The 19,271-nt window shown below is 39.9% G+C and overlaps 1 protein-coding gene across 1 annotated transcript in view; it reads left to right on the forward strand.

The window, feature by feature from the left end:
- Window positions 1–4,851, forward strand: part of PRKD1 (protein kinase D1) — a 311,163-nt gene extending 306,312 nt beyond the window's left edge. The window contains exons 17-18 of the mRNA XM_079769400.1: window positions 2,721–2,806; window positions 3,875–4,851. Of these exons, the coding sequence (XP_079625526.1) occupies window positions 2,721–2,806; window positions 3,875–4,093 (305 nt within the window). The 3' untranslated portion in view covers window positions 4,094–4,851. The remainder of the gene's footprint in view (window positions 1–2,720; window positions 2,807–3,874) is intronic.
- Window positions 4,852–19,271: the final 14,420 nt, after the last annotated feature.

Raw genomic sequence — 19,271 nt, forward strand, 5'->3', positions numbered from 1 at the left:
CCTGGGGTTGCTGCAGTCCTGGTCCTCCCCGTGGGCACCGGCATCCTGTTGTGTGCTATGCAATAGGCCGCCTTTCTCTCTGACTTTCCAATCCGCTGCAGTCCTCTGCTTTCCTCCGAGTCCCGCTGCCAAGGTGGGCTCACTTTCTCCTTTGCGTTGTTTTTGAGAGAAGTTCACAGAATGACCCGATTTTATGTCTTTCCCATGGTCTCTCCCTCTCCCCCTTCCATTGCCACAGTTTTGAAGGCGTGCCCTACCACATTCCCTCTCGCTCTGAATTCTGAGTCTCCATTTGAGTTTTGGGACTGGGGTTGAGACCCATTTGGAGTTTTTTGATGGTCAGCTCCCTCTGGGATTGCGATGGCTGCTCCCGTTTTACTAGACTTGGCTCCCGTGCACCTGGTTCGCCCCCTTAGTGTGGAAGCATCTCCCAGGGAGGTCGCTGCTGGGAGCGAGACCTGGGGGCATGGAGGTGTCACAGGAGGACACTCAGTGGCAGCTATGAGATATGATTACTGTTCAGAACTGGACATACTGCATTTTGAGGAAACTAACAGAGGTGTTCTTCAAGCCGTTGTGATGAATTTTGAATAAATTGTGGATTAAGTGAGAGCGATGCCAGGATACTTGACACAGGCCAGAGATTCAAATGGTGCATATTGTTGTGTGTGTGTGTGTGTGTGTGTGTGTGTGTTTGTGTGTGCATGTTTCGCCTTTGCAACTAGATTGGGAGCTTTTCAGGAGGCCAGATATTTTTGTTTATTCCCTAAATAATTTGCCAACAATAATTTCTTAAGGCAGGTTTGGTGAACGAATGATTGATACATATGTATGAAGAATGTGGCCAATAAACAGAACATTGTTAGGAAAACAAAAACACTTTAGAATTTATTTTAAAAATATGTTTAGTGAAAGGCATTTGGAGGGAACGATTAATGCTGGATTGTGCGAGACGATGAATAAAAAGGATGTTTTAAGAGTTCCGGAAAGAGTGCCAAGTAGAATGGAGCTTCAGACACGAGTGATGTACCTATTTTCTCAGTACCACCGGGTTCCCAACATTTAAGTACAGGCGCCGACATTTCATAGTTAATTACCTCTGTCTTCTGCCGAGAGCCACAAAATATGTTATACAAATTCACGAATACCCACACGCATGTTTAGACACACACGTATTTCCTGGGTTCGCTCCCTGTGTCCTGGACCCGTTTCTTCCCGAGGTCCTCGTCTCCTTCTTGCTGTGCGTGTTCAGGTCCCCTGGGTCCCCCTGTCCCCACTGCTGACTGTGCTTCCTTCAGCAGGACCATTTTTTTATCTTCCCATATTCCATTCCCTTCAGACACTTCGAGTTTCTCCTCCGGCGGTGCTTCCCTCCCCATCAGGCCGTGTGGCTCACTGTTTGGGGCCCATTTGGGCTCAAACCAACCTTTTGTTGAGCTCCTGTACTCCTGCCCTCCTCATTATTGAATTCAAAACAGAATGAGTGAACTAATAACATACTAGTATATTGATTCCCTGCAGTGTCGAGGGAGGCTTAATGCTCCGTAGCACATAAGCTCTCCCTGCCCCCCTCCTCCTCCAGTGGTGCTGTGACTTCACAGCAGCCAGAACGGAAGGTGCACTTTACTCACCAGCGAGTAAATCGTGTGAATGGATGTTTTAGAGCCCAAGCCCAATACACCGTTCGCTGAGAGAACTGTACTTTCGAAAGCTCTCTGAGAACATGTGTGCAATGGGAAACTGTACTAAGTACTGTGTTTCCTAAGGGGTCCTAGCTCTGGCCAGGGTGTGTAGGCAGAGGCAGCATTTAAGTGTGGGCTGTCGCATTTACTACTTTCTTCAGTCAAATAATTAGGTGTTTGCTATTCTGCAGCCTTTCGTGCAGGCCAATATTTAGAATGTTCGTGTCAGAGAGAGAGAGAATTCTAGATTACCAAGAGACGGCAGGAATCACTTCTCTTTGCCTGTAATGATAAGGAGCCTGGTTCATTTGAATTGGATGAACGATCTTGGTCTCAGGTGGCCTCCGCACCCCTGTGACAGTCTGTATTTCTGGTCCAGGCATGCTGGTGCAGACCAAACAATGGAGCCAGAGCTACCCGACTCGGGACTTAGTCATTGGGGAAGTTGGGGAGTTAATTCACTTTTTTTTGTCTGTGAAAGAGACACAGGTCTAATCCTGGGGTGCCACTGGTTTTTAGGCTGTAAGTTTATCACGAGTCCTGACCCATGTTTTGCTTTATATATTTTCCCTTTTAAATCCGGTATCCAGATGGCCGTCATTTAATTCAAGTCTATGAAGCCCATTGTGTGTATTCTAAATTTAAACACATTTTACAACCAAGTTAGTAATGCCTTCTCTTGAATTTAGTTTTATCCTGCCATTAGTGCAAGATGTATTTAAATGAAACATATTTAAATAAAACTTCTACTTTAGAAAAACGTGTTAAAGACTAAACCAAGAGAAATTTAATCATATTCACAAAAGACTCATACTCCTTCCTCCACGATTGTTTCCAATTTCACTTTCCAGCACCCAAAATAAAGCGAAGACCAAGGTTTTAGAATTCTCAAGATGAATGTTCTTCAGGTTCTATCGCCTGCTATCACTGTGCTGCCTTGACTGTGTGAAATGGCAGACATGAAGTAAACTGTAAAGGAATCATGATATGTTCCTGGTTTGTCATCTGTTTTCACTAATAGCTAACATTCTTTTTCAGCCATTGATCTTATCAATAACTTGCTGCAAGTAAAAATGAGAAAGCGCTATAGTGTGGACAAGACCTTGAGTCACCCTTGGCTACAGGTAAAAATCAGTTATTGGATATTCCCTCAGTCAGGTGAGCTTCTAAATATTTGTAAGATTTTGATATTGTATGCAAAAAGTATTTTGTCTTATTTTTAAAAGTATAATTCTAATATCAATTTGTTTGCCAAAATGAGTGCAACTGCTGAGGACTTAATAAAGTTTAGTGTTTCTAATCCTCTCTATCAAGAAAATCACACACACACACACACACACACACACACTTGCACACCCCAAACCAAAATCAAGAAACCTAAGGGTCAGAACAAAACTCCAAGGCCCAGCTTTCAGAAGCATCTATCTGTGCAACTCTGATAAATGCCCAAGTGAATGGCCACATATGGCCATGCACTCTACTTGTTTGTACTTGTGTCTTTAAAGCTTAGACCAATACAGAACAAATGCATGGCAAATGTACATGCGTGGGTGTATGCTTGATTTCTCTTAAATATCTATTATTTTCACCTTGAATTTGAGTTTAGTTTTTTGTTGTTGTAAATCCTCACCCCAGCATATTTTTTCCATTGATTTTTAGAGAGAGTGGGAGGGAGGGGAGAGAGAGAAACATTGATATGTCTGATGTGAGAGAGACATATTGATTGGTTGCCTCCCCCACGTGTTCCAACAGGGGCAGGGATTGAACCTGCAACCCAAGTATGTGCACTTGTCAGGAAATCGAACCCTCAACCCTTTGGTCCATGGGCAGATGCTCTAACCACTGAGCAAAACTCGCCAGGGTTGAACTAAACGTTTTAGAAAAATGGTGTTCTGGAATACTGAAGGATTATTTGCCGTCATGAAATCTCAAAGGAATGCCAACATTCCCAATTGTTTGACTGCAAGCACTTACTGCCCACCGTCCGGTGCACCTCACATGAACAGGATGGGTTTGTAAAGTTCGGGCAAATAGGATGGTTTTGGTGCTGCTGCTGTCACTTCAGGGTGCCTGAGGGAAGACACACCAGGTTAGAGTGAAAGGAAAAGGAATGGCTCATCAATTGTGGGAACTGAAGGCAGTTTATGAGTTGTAATCATCTCTGTGGTAATACTTTGGAATTTCTTCATCAGGATTATCAGACCTGGTTAGACTTACGAGAGCTGGAGTGCAAGACCGGGGAACGCTACATCACCCACGAAAGCGACGACCTGCGGTGGGAGCAGTACGCAGGCGAGCAGGGGCTGCAGTACCCCCCACACCTGGTAAACCCCAGTGCTAGGCCCGGCGACAGTCCTGAGACTGAGGAAAGGGAGATGAAAGCCCTCAGCGAGCGTGTCAGCATCCTCTGAGTTCCATCCCCTCTAATCTGTCAAAACACTGTGGAATTAATAAATACATACGGTCAGGTTTAACATTTGCCTTGCAGAACTGCCGTTACTTTCTGTCAGATGAGAACAAAGCTGTTAAACTGTTAGCACTGTTGATGTATCTGAGTTGCCAAGACAAATCAACAGAAGCATTTGTATTTTGTGTGACCAACTGTGTTGTATTAACAAACGTTCCCTGAAAAACTAAACGTGTTATTGTGAGTGATTCATGTTATATTTAATGCATTAAACCTGTCTCCACTGTGCCTTTATAAATTGGTGTTTTTCTTACTGGAGCCTCAATTTGGTAAGAGTCTACAGAACCCGTCTGTGAGATAGTTCTGTTGTGTCCCATCGGTTGTCATGATAAGCAAGTCTATTATTACCATTGTTCTATGAACAACTCCAAAGCTTATGTGCAAAAAAAAAAAAAAAAGATTGATGGAACTGTGGGGGGGGGGGAAGATATACAATCCTAAGACACAAGTGCATGAGAATTTTATTGTATAGTCTCAAATCCCTTACCTGCCTAGTGTGCCTCAGTATATTTAAACTCAAGTAAAGGCACCTAGGTATGCCTGCTACTTTTAAGCCTAAATGCCTTAAAAATGTAAACTGCCAGATATAGCAAATATATTCCCCTTTCTTACAATGCCCTGCTGTATTATGGACAATCAGCAGCTAAGCAACCTTTTTGCCTTTGTGTATTTTTTAATAATAAATAAATATTCTTGTCAAAATATGTGTCCATCTGACTGAATTATTTTCATTTATAGTTCACACTAGTGTTTTCAGGCCAATTAGGAACAGGTATCTGCTCAAAAAAAAAAAAAAAAAAAAAAAAAGAAACATTCTAATCATCCAGAATTTACTTTCCCTGAAGCCATAGTGTAGAAGTCTTTCTGACTTGCATGTGAGCTAGTTTCCAGGAGGAAAGAAAGCTTTCAAAGAGAAAAATGGCCAAGGCCGGACAGGATGCTTGAAGGCCCAAGTAAGAATATTGCAAATAGCAATCTCAATGTAGCTTCCTGAGTTAGGCAGTATCAGCCAGGAGTGTATTAGAAGAATGGTCTCGTTTCTTTCTATAGTATCTAAACAGGAAGGTTCTAAAGTGAACTGCAAAAACACATGAAGTCTGGAAAGTAATTCCTAAAGAGAAAGCCAACTGAAGTGAAGGGCCTGGGGAACAGAGGAATTAATAGACTATCAGTGTGTAGAGTAGGTGATGTGGGCAGCGTGGGCGGGGTGTCGTTATAGCAGGATAATAATTACTGTGTGTTATTGTTTCAGTGTAACAGAAAAAAACATAATGAATGTTTGGAGGGATTTTATTTGTTTTGAGATAATTGAATACATTAGATAAGTATGTTAAAACTGCAGACAATATTTACACTTGGAGAGATGGGAGAGAATAGTCCATTTTCCAAATAGTCACTATTCTGTATTATTACTTATCCTTTATTCTGAGGGATTTGAAATTTATTCTGTGTAAGTCTCAGGACACCATTCAGGCTTTTTAAGCAGAAGAGTAAGCAGCATCAACAGGTTCCCTCTGCCAGCAAGACAGAGTCTGCATGGAAGCCAGGGAAGAAGAGGCGGGCCAACGTTCCAGCTCCACTGTTGTCTGAACACGTGGGGAGATGAGGGCCTGAACTAAGGCAGTAGCAATAGGAAGCTCGATACAGAGGTACGTAGAAGCGATGTTAACAGATGGAATCACCCGGATTTGGTTACTGATTGATCCTAGGTTTTGGCTTGGATATTGATGGCAATATTAATCAAAAGAAGCTATAGCCATTTTAGAAAGGGTGAGTTCATGTTTGAACATGTTAAATATAAAGTTTCTATAAGACACCAAGTTTGAGATAGCTGAAAGGTGTTTAGGGAAGAATCCTGGAGTTGAAGGTACAGAGTTGGAATACAAAGCCCACAATAGGATGATTAGAATGATCCAGGTCTCTGGGGACAGAATGAGAAAGTGATCTTAGGACACAAACCTGAGAAGTATCCATGTGGAAGGTTCAGCCAGAATACTAGTAAGGAAAATTCAGAAGGAATATTCAAAGGTAGAATTAAATGTAGAAATATAGAAGCCAAGGGAAGAGTAAGTTCAGAATCTCTTACCCTTTGAGACAGCATGGAGGGATCTGGAGAGTATCATGCTAAGTGAAATAAGTCAGAGAAAGACAAGTATCACATGATCACACTCATATGTGGGATCCACGTAACAAAATAAACTGATGAACAGAGTGGATCCAGAGACTTGAAGCATGGAACAGAGTGCGGAATCTCTGAGGGAAGGCGGGGGAGGGTGGATGGGTGGGTGGGAGGTAATCAACCAAAGACCTTGTATGCATATATACATAACCCATGGACACAGACAATAGGGTGCTGAAGGCCTGGGGCAGGATGAAGGAGGGTCAATGGGGGAAAAGGGGGGACATATGTAATACTTTCAACAATAAAGAATTATTTTTTTTAAAAGGGGAAGAAAAGATGAAGTAGACAACAAGGGTAGGAAATGCTATGTGAGGTGGTGGTTTCAGCCTTTGGGGACTCAGCCTTGGCAACTCTCCCAGCAGATTGTAACAAACGTGACTCTCCTGCTCCATTCAGAGTAGCTGTGTGAAAAGGATCCCTGTGTGACAGCACCGTTCTGCAGTCATTAAGGACAGGAGAGCGAAGGTAACTGCCAGTGTTCAGAAAAAAGTGGGCCACTGAAAGTCATGCCACTTTCTTTCACCCAGAGTATCAGTGATGCTACAAAGAATCCAGTTTCAATCAGCACCCACCTTTCAAGCTCACCATCATCAATAAAGTTGTTCAGACTTCACAGCAGTGCTATATGATAGTATTACATGACATGAATGGGTCAAGAGTCTGTGTTTAATACAAGAGACAGGCCAACGTTTTTGACACAGAAACATCTGATTCTGACAAAAATAAGAGAAATGACAGAAGCATCTTTCAGGGAGGGTGCGTCCTCTTTCATTGTCGCAGAGGCAATATTCTTTAAACAATTACATTAACAGCCCACTCAAGATGCCGTAAACATTACTGGTCTCCATAAATCCCGAACCATCACAACAAGTTGCTACCCGTCTTGCTTTTGTCCTAAACAAGAGGACAGTGCTGAGAACACATCATAATAATAACAGAGGAATATGCAAATTAGCCGGGACGCCGTAATGTCACAACTGAACAGCAGAGAACTGAGGCTGCATGTCGCCTGGGGCAACAGACCGCAGGCCACGCCCCCACCTGGCAGGGCTTGACGGGGGAACTCAGGCTGCACCCCCTGCTCTGCCACTGGGCTGGGAGACCTCAGGCCACGCCCCCCACCCAGCGGGGCTTGACGGGGGATTTCAGGCCATGCCCCCCGCCCGGCGCCAGGCTGGGGGACCTGAGGCTGTGCTCCCCCGCCCGGAGGGGCTTGATGGGGGTGGGGCCAGCCAGGTCTAGGTGTCACCCAATGGGGGTGGAGCTGGCCAGGTCTGGGTCTCCTGCGTTTTTGAAGCGCATGCTGGTGGTGGGCGAGTATTTGATTCCAGGTCCCACAGCGTGCCCCAAACTCTGACAGGAGGGAGATTTTCATATACATTTTACTAATTTTCTTTCATCTCTGACACTTCTATTATAGAGAAAGGGCAAATAGCAATATTAAAATATTTCCTCTAATTAATTCCCTTTTAATGTGCACAAATTTCGTGCACCAGGCCACTAGTGTAAGCATAACCAAGGAACACAGACACTAGGGAGGTGAAGGCATGTGCTGGGGAGTAGGGGTGGCCAGGGAGAGGTCAATAGGGGGAAAAGGAGACATGTAATACTATATGTAATACTTTAAACAATAAAGAAGTAAAAAAAAATTTTGATGAATGGTTCCTTTGATATGTCCATTATCCCTGAGGAAGAGATGGTCTTTGCATTTTGTGCTAGAGACTATTTTGAGAACTATATGGTGAGCCATTACTTTGTATAAAGTAAGTACAGCAATGAGGATATGAAAGCCATCTGTCTCCTCGCTGCATCCATTATCCACTCAATGTTAAGTCTGACTACCTCCCAGGAGTGATTAGGTTTTGCATACTGTTTGTTTAGACCTCTTTTAAGGAATCAAGTACTGGTTTCTGAAGATACACTAGGGCCCATGGAAAAGAGCCTACTGCTTTCAGTTGCCAAAAGAGAACAAGCTGTTTCATCTCAGCCTTTTCCCTTCGCCTGGAACTGTTCTTCCCCCTACTCCCTCCCTCCCCATTCCCTTGCCTGGGTAACTCCCGTTCATCCCCTCTGGAGACAGTTTCCATTGATGGCCCTTGTTTCTTATGCATGCATCACACTCCTGTCTCTCCTCATGCCTTATATTTTTGTTGTTATTGTTGAAAACTGGGTGTTTTAATATATTGCAGCAACTCTGTATTATGAGCCTCTCCACCCTCTCCCCATGGTGGTTGTGGCTGCTGTTTGTTCAGTAACTTTTCAGGACGAGCTCTCTAGATCCTGCCTCCCCCAAGTGTGCAGCTGCTGATGCCACTGCTCAGCTTTAGTTTGAGTGTGTGTGGGTTTTTTAAATTTTATTCTTAAGCCTGGCTTCCTAGAGGCCACATCTGGGACAGCGTAAATTAGTGGTCTGACAGTGATAGATCAGAGATTGTGTTTAATTTAAGCACCATGGGCCAATAAGTCATCTATCCTTTGCTGATGGATCTGAGTGTGGGTTAGGACTGACCAGTTAATAAGTTTCCTTTTCCCCAGATCTCTCTGTATGTTCAAAGTCTTACATTCACCCAGGTGAAGAGTAGATGCCTACGGCTCTGTCTCTTCTGAATGTGTATACAGCTTTGTACATACATGCAGCCTTTCAGCCGCCAGGAATATGCAGATACCTTGTCAGTATCTCCCTAGAGAATTTTTGGTAGTTCTACCAGTCTATTCATTACCCCAATTAGCATTGTGACTTCGGGATAGCTTTAACACTGGCCTCCCATGATTGTTCACCGTTGAGGTTGGTATTGTTTTTTACAATAACCCTGGAAATGGGTTTTTCCATGTTCAGCTCCAAATCAAGTCTGCCTCCCTCTATCAGTAAGATTCCAGGATTTTCCCAGCCTTCCCCACCCTCATAGAACTACCTTGTTACAGAGCTGAGGCGATGCGGGAGGATGGAGATAGGCTAAAATGCCACAGATTCCCATTGTTCTTACTAAGGTTTATTATTTTTTTCCTGAATAAAATTCATTGTATGCCCTTGGCCAATTTCCAAAGTCCTAAAATGGTTGTTTTGGAAAAATTTGCCGGTTATATTATTGCTCTTTGGGAAAAGATTTACTGAGCTTCTCACTCCACTATTCTGGAAGTTCCCAGAGATAACAATATTAACCTCACTTGAAGACTATCCATAGGAAGTTAAACAAAAACCCTAAAAACTCATATAATCTAATATAAATTTAAAAAACAACAACAGATAATTTAAGAGAAAATATTCAGAGAATTCTATGTTTTCTCATTTATTCAGATTTCTCATGGTGAGCTACAAAATGATCAGTAAATTTTAATTAACTCGTGAAAACCAAACCTCTTTTTAAAAAAATATACATTTTTATTGATTTCAGAGAGAAAGGGAGAGGGAGAGAGATATAACATCAATGATGAGAGAGAATCACTGATCAGCCAATTCCTGCACACCCCCTACTGGGGATCGAGCCCACAACCCAAGCACGTGCCCTTGACTGGAATGGAATCCAGGGCCCTTCAGTCCACAGGCTGAGGCTCTACCCATTGAGCCAAACCAACTAGAGCAAAAACAAAACATCTTATTTAAATGTTTATTTTATCCTTTTCTCCTTCTTTTGGGCTCTGAGTGTCTGGACAGCATGACTCCCTGGACCCCAATGGGTAAAAAACATTCCCTACCTGCATAGCAAGGTATGTGGGTGTAGGTGTGGCCACTTGAGCCTTCAAACCCTTAGTTGTGCCAAAGTGTTTTTCCACATGCAAACATTTGGCACTAGTGGTAACTCTCCGGCATGTTTTCCTCGACATCTTGAGCTTCTTTGCTCTTTTGTCCCTCCGGTTTGACTTGTTTCTTTCTCCCAGCCCTAAACTTTTCTTGCTGTTTCAGATAAAGAATTGTTTGTAATCTCCTCAAAGGCTGAGTAACTCAACCCTCCTACCTGACTTCATATTCTTTCTGGCCTCTTTCAGACTCCACAACCACACCCCCAATTGTCTTTGCTCTGTATGGTTTCCACCAACAAATTACCCTTTGTCTCAAAACAAACTCAGCTCTCCACCTTCAACAAAACAATATAAACAAATCAAGTTGGAACTTGCTTCTTCCAGCAAACATCTAATCGCTTTTTTTCTTTCTACAGCAAATCTCTCACTATTTTTCCTTTGGCTTCTGTGTTTATAGCCATTGGAATACAATCTTCATTTTTATCGTCAGTGAATCTCTTCTCACATGAATCATCAGTGAACTCTAACTCAAAATTGGGGGATTGTTTTCCAATGTAAGATAGAGGTCAGAAACCCAAATGTAGAGACAGACTAACTTTAGCTTGACTTCTGGGTGACCATGAAATCTGTCATCTCCCATGTCTCTCCAGGGGTGTTGTGAGAGGTTAAATACAACCATGCATATAAAACTCTTTAGTGTATACTTGGCCTCAGACATTAATTAAGCCATCAATAGGTTAGATTTAGTAGTTTTTAGTCATTCAACCACTATTTTTGACACTTTCTAAGTTCTGGGAATGTAGCATATGAAGACAGCTGCGGTCGCTGCCCATATTCCCCATGACCTTCCTTCTCAGGTGTCCTTTGTTTTGATGGGAGACTGAGAAGGGCATGAACTTTGAAGCTTAACAGGCATAAATCCAAATAACCAACTCAAGCCTTGTTGAGTGAACATAGACAAACTAGACTATCGTCTGGAAGTCTACCCAGAATTAGAATGGCAGTAATACATATTTTAGGGTGCAATCAAGATAACTAGGTAAAGTAAGCATTTAAATTTCTTAGCCAAATTATTGACATACTAGAGGCCTGTTGCATGGAGAGATTTGTGCAATAGGCCTTCCTTCCCTTGGCTTCCAGCACCGGTTTTCCTCCGGCACCCAGGACCCAGGCTTTCGCTCTGGCCAGAGTCTGCCTTCTTTGTCTTTGTTGCAGGTTCTGGCCAGAGTCTACAGTCTTCATCTTTCCTGCGCTGGAAGATCCCTTCGCCCCGCTCCCCTGCCCCCGCCGCCCTCCCTCTCATAGCAGGCTCCTTCCCTTCCCGGCCACTATGCACCTGGAGCAGCTGGGCAGCTGCCATCTTTGTCCTTCTAATATGCATATTCCCTCCTGATTGGCTGGTGGGTGTAGCAGAGTGATGGTCAATTTGTATGTTTCTCTTTTATTGGTGTAGATGTTGCAGCTCAACAGACGTTAATTTCTTCCTCTCCCCTACCTCTATATGCTTTTCCAAAGTTTTCTCTTTCAATATTTTTTCCAGATATAATTTATTGCCATGAATTCAACTATTACTTTAGCTAGCACTCATAAATCCATTTTGGCCACCTCAAACTCAAAACAATCCAATTTCATCTCTTCATGAATTTATAGAATATATCTAGAGGTCCCATCATGACTTAAATTTAACACATCTAACATCACTATTACCTTCTCAACCCTCAAATAATTTGCATTGTAAGGCTTCTTCTAAGAGGAATTTTTTTCTTTCAGGCTCTCTTCCCTCCTATCTACTTCTTTACACACCACTGCTAAACTTATCTTCTCCAAAAGTGTTTTCATCATTGTACTGACAATGTTCTGAAATCTTAAAAAACTCTACTCCCAGTTATCTACAAGATAAATTCTTATTTCTTAGTGTCACAAAAGCTGTGGGTTCCAAAAATTAATAAAGCACTCCTTATTCAATAAGAATTCTATGTATCCCACAGATTTCTGAGCCACAGATACAAATTTCAGGGCTTAGACAGAAACAATTTTCACCTCTTTGAAGTTCACCTCTTATTTCTATAACAAGGCAAGAAGTTGGACAAGATGGGTTCTCACTCATCGAACCACAGTTTTCATGAAAGCATGGTTTAAGTTGAATGTCAATAAGGTGTCAATGATGCATACATTTTTAATTGTCTAGGGTAAATTCTGTTTTGAAAAAAAGAAAAGTCACCTCTTCCCATAGATTGTGTCCAGGAACTTCTGACTATAATTGCTTTCTTTAAGTGAAATCTGGGCTACCAGCTACTCTCTGCTGAAAAGAGTGAACATTTGCTGCAAACCTTCTTTCTGTACCTTGAGTGGAATGGTAAGATTTTAAATTTAGCTGTCACTTTTCTGGGGAATGGAATAATCTTTATATTGTATGTTGTGTGTATATATATATATATATATATATATATATATATATATATATATATAACTAAAACCCTTGGATCTTTTCTTTTGAAATATTTTGCCTGGTTTGCTCTAAGGACTGAGCTTGAGCTTAGCTTGAACTTGGGACAACTACTGATCTCAATTTTCATGGAGATTCAAGTAGATTACTTTAGTTTTCTATTTATAAATTTGTCTCCACACCTGAAGGTAGATAACTGTCTAGTATTGATGGACTACTTGAGTCCACTACCTTCCACAGAGACAAGGAATACTCTCAAATGCTACCTGAGTATGTCTGACATGTATATGTCTTGTGCAAAATCTCACACACACTGGATTCTTTGCAGTATCTTTCACCCCTCAAGACTGAGAATTGCAGGAGAAATCACTTGAGTAAAAATACAAAAGTGAGAATGAACCTGATATAAATAGAGAAAAGGCTCCTGATGAAGTAGAAGGCTAACAGACAGGTAGATCCAGGAAATAACACTGCCCAAGTTAAGTAAAGCTAGATATCAAGCCTCAAAAAACAGGAAGAATTCACACTTTATCCCAAAATAATAGGAAGTTATCGGTGATTTTTGTCAAAAGGAATTGCAAAACTATTTATTTTGCACTTAAGAAAGGGATAATAAAATTTTTATTTGGAATTCAAGAATTTATTATTTTAAGTCATGGTGATGTTCACAAAGAGGTTAAAAGGCCTTCTTTGAAGACATAAGTAATATAAGCAGAGTCTAAATTAAACTGACTAAACTTTCTTTACTGATAGAGAACTCTTTTACTATCACATGGGAATTTCTTCCTCACATTTAATTCCCTCTGTTCAGATGCTCAGATAAGCTAAGAACATCTCAAAGGAGATCTTGACTTGAAGTATGCTCTGTAGGCAAAACTGCAGAATAAGCCACACTTGGACTTCATAAAATTACAGCTTGTGTGCATAGAGAAATAATCATGAGAGCCAATTATCTTTAAACAGACTGATGTTTCAAATTCTAATTACAAAGTTTTAGCCTCATTAACACATGTGCTTCATTTTATGTCTTGGTTACTACATTTTATTGTTACAATTCATTAAAAATAATGTGAAAAGTGAAGATGATCATAAACTTCATATAAGCAAAAGAAAAAAAATAGTGCCTGGGTAATGATAATAACACTTTATATTTGCATAGCAACTTCCTTTTAAGGAACTCAAAACATTTCACAAACATTATCTCATTAATCCTATGAGCACAGCAATAAAAAATAACTCCATAGATCTCTGAGCTAGGGAAAGTGATACATGCAATGATACAGTTTGTTTCCAGTGTTGCACAATAAATTATGAACAAATGAAGTAAAATATTCAGATTCATTTATTATTTAAAAATTTATATACAGTAAAATTGACCTTTATGTTGTACCTTTCTATGAATTTTTACACATATGGATCAATGAAACTACCACCGCATTCAAGATACAATTTAGTCCTATCCAAAAACTTCTTCGTGATACTCTTTGTAGTCAAACTCTCCCCCATTTAACCCCGACAAACATGGATCTGCCCTCCATCCCTACTGATTAGGCTCGTTCAGAATTTCCTACCAATGAAATCACAAAGCGTAAACATTGATTTCTTTTCCTCAGTGTAATGCCTTTCAGGTGCATCTGTATTGTTGTGTGAATCAATAAATAGTTCTTTCCATTTTATAAAAAAATATGTTTTAATTGATTTCAGAGAGAGGAAGGGAGAGGGAGAGATGGAAACATCTATTGGCCTCTGGCCGCACGCCCCCTACTGGGGATAGAGCAACCTGGGCATGTGCCCTGACTAGAATCCAAACTGTGACCTCATGGTGCATGGAACCTCGCTCAGCCAATTGAACCACACCAGCCAGTAGTATTCTACTGCATAGAGTATCCATTCACCTATTACAGGATAGTTAGGTTGTTTTCCGTTTGGGTTGATTTTTTAATAGAGCTACCATAAATAATAGTGTACATATTTTTTTGTGAAATTAAATTTCATTTCTCAAGGGTAAATACACATGAGTGTGACTGCTGGGTAAGTGCCCATTAACTTGATAAGAAACTGACGCACTGTCTTCCAGAGTGTCCGTATCATTTGGAATTCCCACCAGCAATGTATAAACGTTCCAGTTGCTTTATGTTCTCACTGGCATGTGCTAGCGCTCTTAAATTTTTATTTTTAACAATTCCAGTCAGTGTATAGTGGTATGTTATTGTGGTTTTCACTTGCATTTCCATGAGGGCTAATGATACTGAATACCTTTTATGTGTTTATTGTCATCAGTATATGTCCTTTGCTAAGGTATCTATTCCACGGTTTTGCACTTAGAAGTGCTAGGAGCTTTTGTAGATTCCTTGGGATTTCTACACAATCATCTGCCACTAGAGACAATTTTATATACTCCTTCCCAATCTTAAGCATTTATTTCTTGGTTCCTTGTGTCTAAGTTGTCAAATTTAGGCATACCTTTATTTGTATTGTTCTTTTACTATCTTTCTACTATAAGGAGCCTGTGGTGATACTCTGTCTTCCATTCCTTATTCTGGCAATTTGTTTATTCTCTTCTTTCATTGTTAGTCTAAGTACAGGTTTATCAATTTCATTGAGCTTTTTAAAGAACCAGCTTTGAGTTTCACCGATACCTTTTTGCTTTTTTATTTGTTTATTTCAAAATTAATTGATAATATCTGTTATTTTCTTCTTTCTGCTTGTTTTGGAATTTTTTTCTAGTTTCTTAAGGTGCATCTCAAAATGTTGATTTGACCCTTTTATTTTTAATATAGCATTTTAATGCTATAAATTTCTCTCTAAGCATTATTTTAGCTGCATCACTCAAATAATATATCTTGTATTTTAATTTTTGTTAAGTTCCAAATATTTTTTAACTTCCCTCAGTTTTCCTCTTTCCATCCATGGATTATTTAGAAGTATTTGCTTCAATTTCCAAGTATTTGGAGATTTTTCAGTTATCTTTCTGTTATTGATTTTTAGTTTAAAACCATAATGACCAGGCAATATGCTTTGTATGATTTTAATTCTCTTGAATTTGTCAAGGTTTGTTTTATGACCAAGATGTGGCCTATTTTGATAATATTTCATATGTACTTGGAAAGAACATGTATTTTACTATTGTTGGGAGGAATGTTCTACAAATATCAACTAACGGCTGTTGGTTGTTGGTGCTGTTCAGTTCTTTATATCCTTTTGATTATTGTTTGTGTGCTATACATTTTCCACCCTTTTACTTTATATATATATATAATATATATATATATTATATATATATCAACTAAAAATATATATATTTAGTTTAAATATATATATTTAGTTTAAATATATATTTTAGTTTAAATATATATATATATTTTAGTTTAAATATATATATTTAAAAATATATATTTTAGTTTAAATATATATATACTAGAAACCCGTTGCACGAAGTTTCGTGCAATAGACTTTCACCTGGCTGCCGGCAGCAGTTTTCCGCCAGCACCAGTTTTCCTCTGGCCACCCGGCGATCAGAGCGCCTCCCGCCAGCGCGATCGGCTACCCCGAGAGGAACTCAGATCCGGGAGGCTCTCCGATGGGCGGGTGGCCAGAGGAAAACTGGTGCTGGCGGAAAACTGCTGCCAGCAGCCACGCAATCGGCCACCACCAGCGTCTTCCGCCGGCCCCATGGGTCCTTCCGCAGCATTGGCCTAACGGCCGGTGGGAGGAGCGGGAATCGGGGACTAGCGAGTCCCTGCCCCCCACTCCTACTGCCAGCCAATCGGCCACCCTGAGTCCCGCCCCCCACGCCTCCAGCCGGCCCAATCATGGGCATAGCGGAGTGATGCAATTTGCATATTGCCTTTTTATTATGTAGGATATGAGTTTCTTATAGGTATCATATAGTTAAGACTTGGATTTTCAAAAATTCATGAAAATCTTTGTGTTTTATTTGGTGTGTTCAAGCATTTTTAAATTTAATTTGATTATTAGTATTTTTTTTGTATTTAGGTCTACCATGATATCGTGTTTTCCCTTTTCATTCCTTTTGAATTCTCATTCACTTTTTTTCCTTTTCCTGCCCTCTATTGAATTATTAGAATATGTTTTTTAACATTTCATTTTGGTTTACCTGTTGAGGATTTTACTATATCCCTTTGTAATTTCATGATAGGGGTTGATCGCAGTGATGGCAAACCTATGACACGCGTGTCAGCACTGACACGCGTAGCCATTTCTGATGACACATGCCGAGGATGAAACATTTGCGAAATAATGTTTTTTCCTCAAAGTGACACACTACCCGAGTTATGCTCAGTTTTTTGGCGAAGTTTGACACACCAAGCTCAAAAGGTTGCCCATCACTGAAGGGTTATAGCATACATACTTAACTTTTCACAGTGCGTTTAGGATTAATATTTTACCACTTTAGATGGAATACAGAAACTTTACTATCTTACAGGTCCCTTTACCTTCCCCTCTATATGTTGTAGTTGCAATAGGATTACATCTATGTCTATTGAAAGCCCTATCAAACTGTTACACTTTTTGCTTTCAATGATCATACATATTTTAAAAAAGCTTAAAGGGAAAACATGTCTATTACACTGCCCTGATATTTACTATGTCTGTTCATTATCTTTCATTGTCATTACTCCAAGTTGCCTTCCATTGCCATTTTTATTCATTCTGACGAACTCCCTTTTCCATTTCTTTAAGAGTATTTTTGCTGGCAACAAATTCTCTAGTTTTCCTTCATCTGAGAATATCTTTATTTTGCCTTCATTCCTGAAGGATAATTTAATGGAATATAGACTTCTGGGCTGACATTTCTTTTCTTTCAGTATTTTAAAAATGTCCCACTGCTTTCAGCTCACTGCTAGCTGGATTTTGATAAGAAATCTGCCATCATTCAATATTATCTCCCTATATGCATAAGTGTTTCCTTTTTCTCTGGTAGCTTTCAAGTTTTTTTGCTTGTTGTTAGTTTCCAGGAGTTTGATTATGTCTCTGGCAAGGATTTCTTTGCATTTATTCTGGTTAGGTTTCACTGAGTTCCATGCATCTCCAAGTTTATGTCTTTGGTCAAATTTGTAAATACTCACTTTAAACGAAACACTGGCGAACATAATTGGAACAGAGTCCCTGACATGGTTTTCTTTCATCAATGATGCTTAAAGATCCTGAAGAGTATGCCCTGAGTTTTAAGTAAGGTTGTGTTTGTAAGAGACAAAGACCTGGAGAAAGGTTCCTAGAACCAGTTTCAAATCTGCCTGAAAGCTGGTGTTTACAGGTATCATTTCTTTTCCTTCTGATTTTAGGCTGGGAGGGTAAGTTCCTACAGTCCCATAATGAAAAGCCCCACAGCTGCAGCAGCAGGGAAGACCACTGAAGTCAGGCAGGGTCCAGCCTGGCTTTCTCAGGGGGCGGAGGCCCTCTGGCACACCAGAGCACTGTGGCCTGAACCCTTGCAAGATGCAGACAACAGGAGGAGTGGAGGCAAGTGTGTCCAGCACATGTTCTCTATTTTCCTTATGACTCAGTTCAGTCAGTGACAAACAGCTCTTACTCCTTAATCCAATCAGCTCAATTAACACCCGACTAATATTTTTTTACCAGCATGCTATGTAAACGTTGATGTCTCATTAAACTTGACAATCGACCAACTTCTCTGGAGATTCCCTTAAGTATCTAGAATTAGATCTCAATGTAGGATAATATATTGCAATAAACACTATGTGTTTTTAGAGAAAAGAACTGTCTATAGTGTGGAGATTGTGTTCCTTATGATAAATTTTTATTTATATCACATTTATTCAGAAAAACTCTAAATTTATTCAAACTTGTTTCTTTTTTTTTTCATTCTAATTGATCAACATCTCAGTATTGTAAAAAGAAAAGTACTTACAGAATTGGAAAACTGAGATGTATAAATGTTTCAATTTGTTCTAATTAAAATATTAATAAGAATTAGTAAAAAACATAGAAAATAAACTTAAGTCATTAGTTATACACATCACAGTCTGTGAACTAGTCCATCAGTGTTGGTTTATAGCATCCAATATAAGTTGCCGAATACATTCAAGTCTTTTAGTCTACTTGATCCACACTATCCAGTAAAAATTAAACAAATGTCCTTTGTAAGGTAGGAAACAGTGTTTCGTCCAGGATTTCCTGGAAATTCTTGGGGGTAGTATGATATCTCTTCCTGCTTGCAAAAAATATTTTTTATCTCCCTGTCCCAAATGTAGAACACAGCCTTTAATTCTCCCAAATGATGGTGTCCATGAGTTGTGGACATTTTATAAGCCTTTCTGAAGATTGGGATTGGGAACAGTTTCTACTTCGTAAAACAGCATAAAGTGAAGTTATAAAAGCCAACTGCCGGGTGTACAATAAACATCTAATGAATGTGGCTGTTACTATTTGTCCAGGGATAATGTATGGGGTTATATCACAGCAGATAGGTAACTAACTACTCCATATTCTAGAAGAAGTCCTAGTTTGATGAGCCTAAAAATGGTAAGAGGATATTGAAGTCTTAAATCTTGGCTATAATATTACAGGTATATTAGAATATGTGTTTCTAACCAACTAAAGGAAACTGAAATTAATTATTTTTATATCAGAAGATTAATTAACACTAGAAACCTGAGGCTTTTCATACATACTTGTTTAAGTTGGGTTTTGATCTAAAGAATTCTCAGGTACCCTCAGAGTAAACCAGTAGACTGTCATAATGTGCCTTTAATTATGTTCATTAATATTCAT

The sequence above is a fragment of the Cnephaeus nilssonii genome (assembly GCF_951640355.1).
Source record: "Cnephaeus nilssonii genome assembly, chromosome: 4".
Classification (NCBI taxonomy): domain Eukaryota; kingdom Metazoa; phylum Chordata; class Mammalia; order Chiroptera; family Vespertilionidae; genus Cnephaeus; species Cnephaeus nilssonii.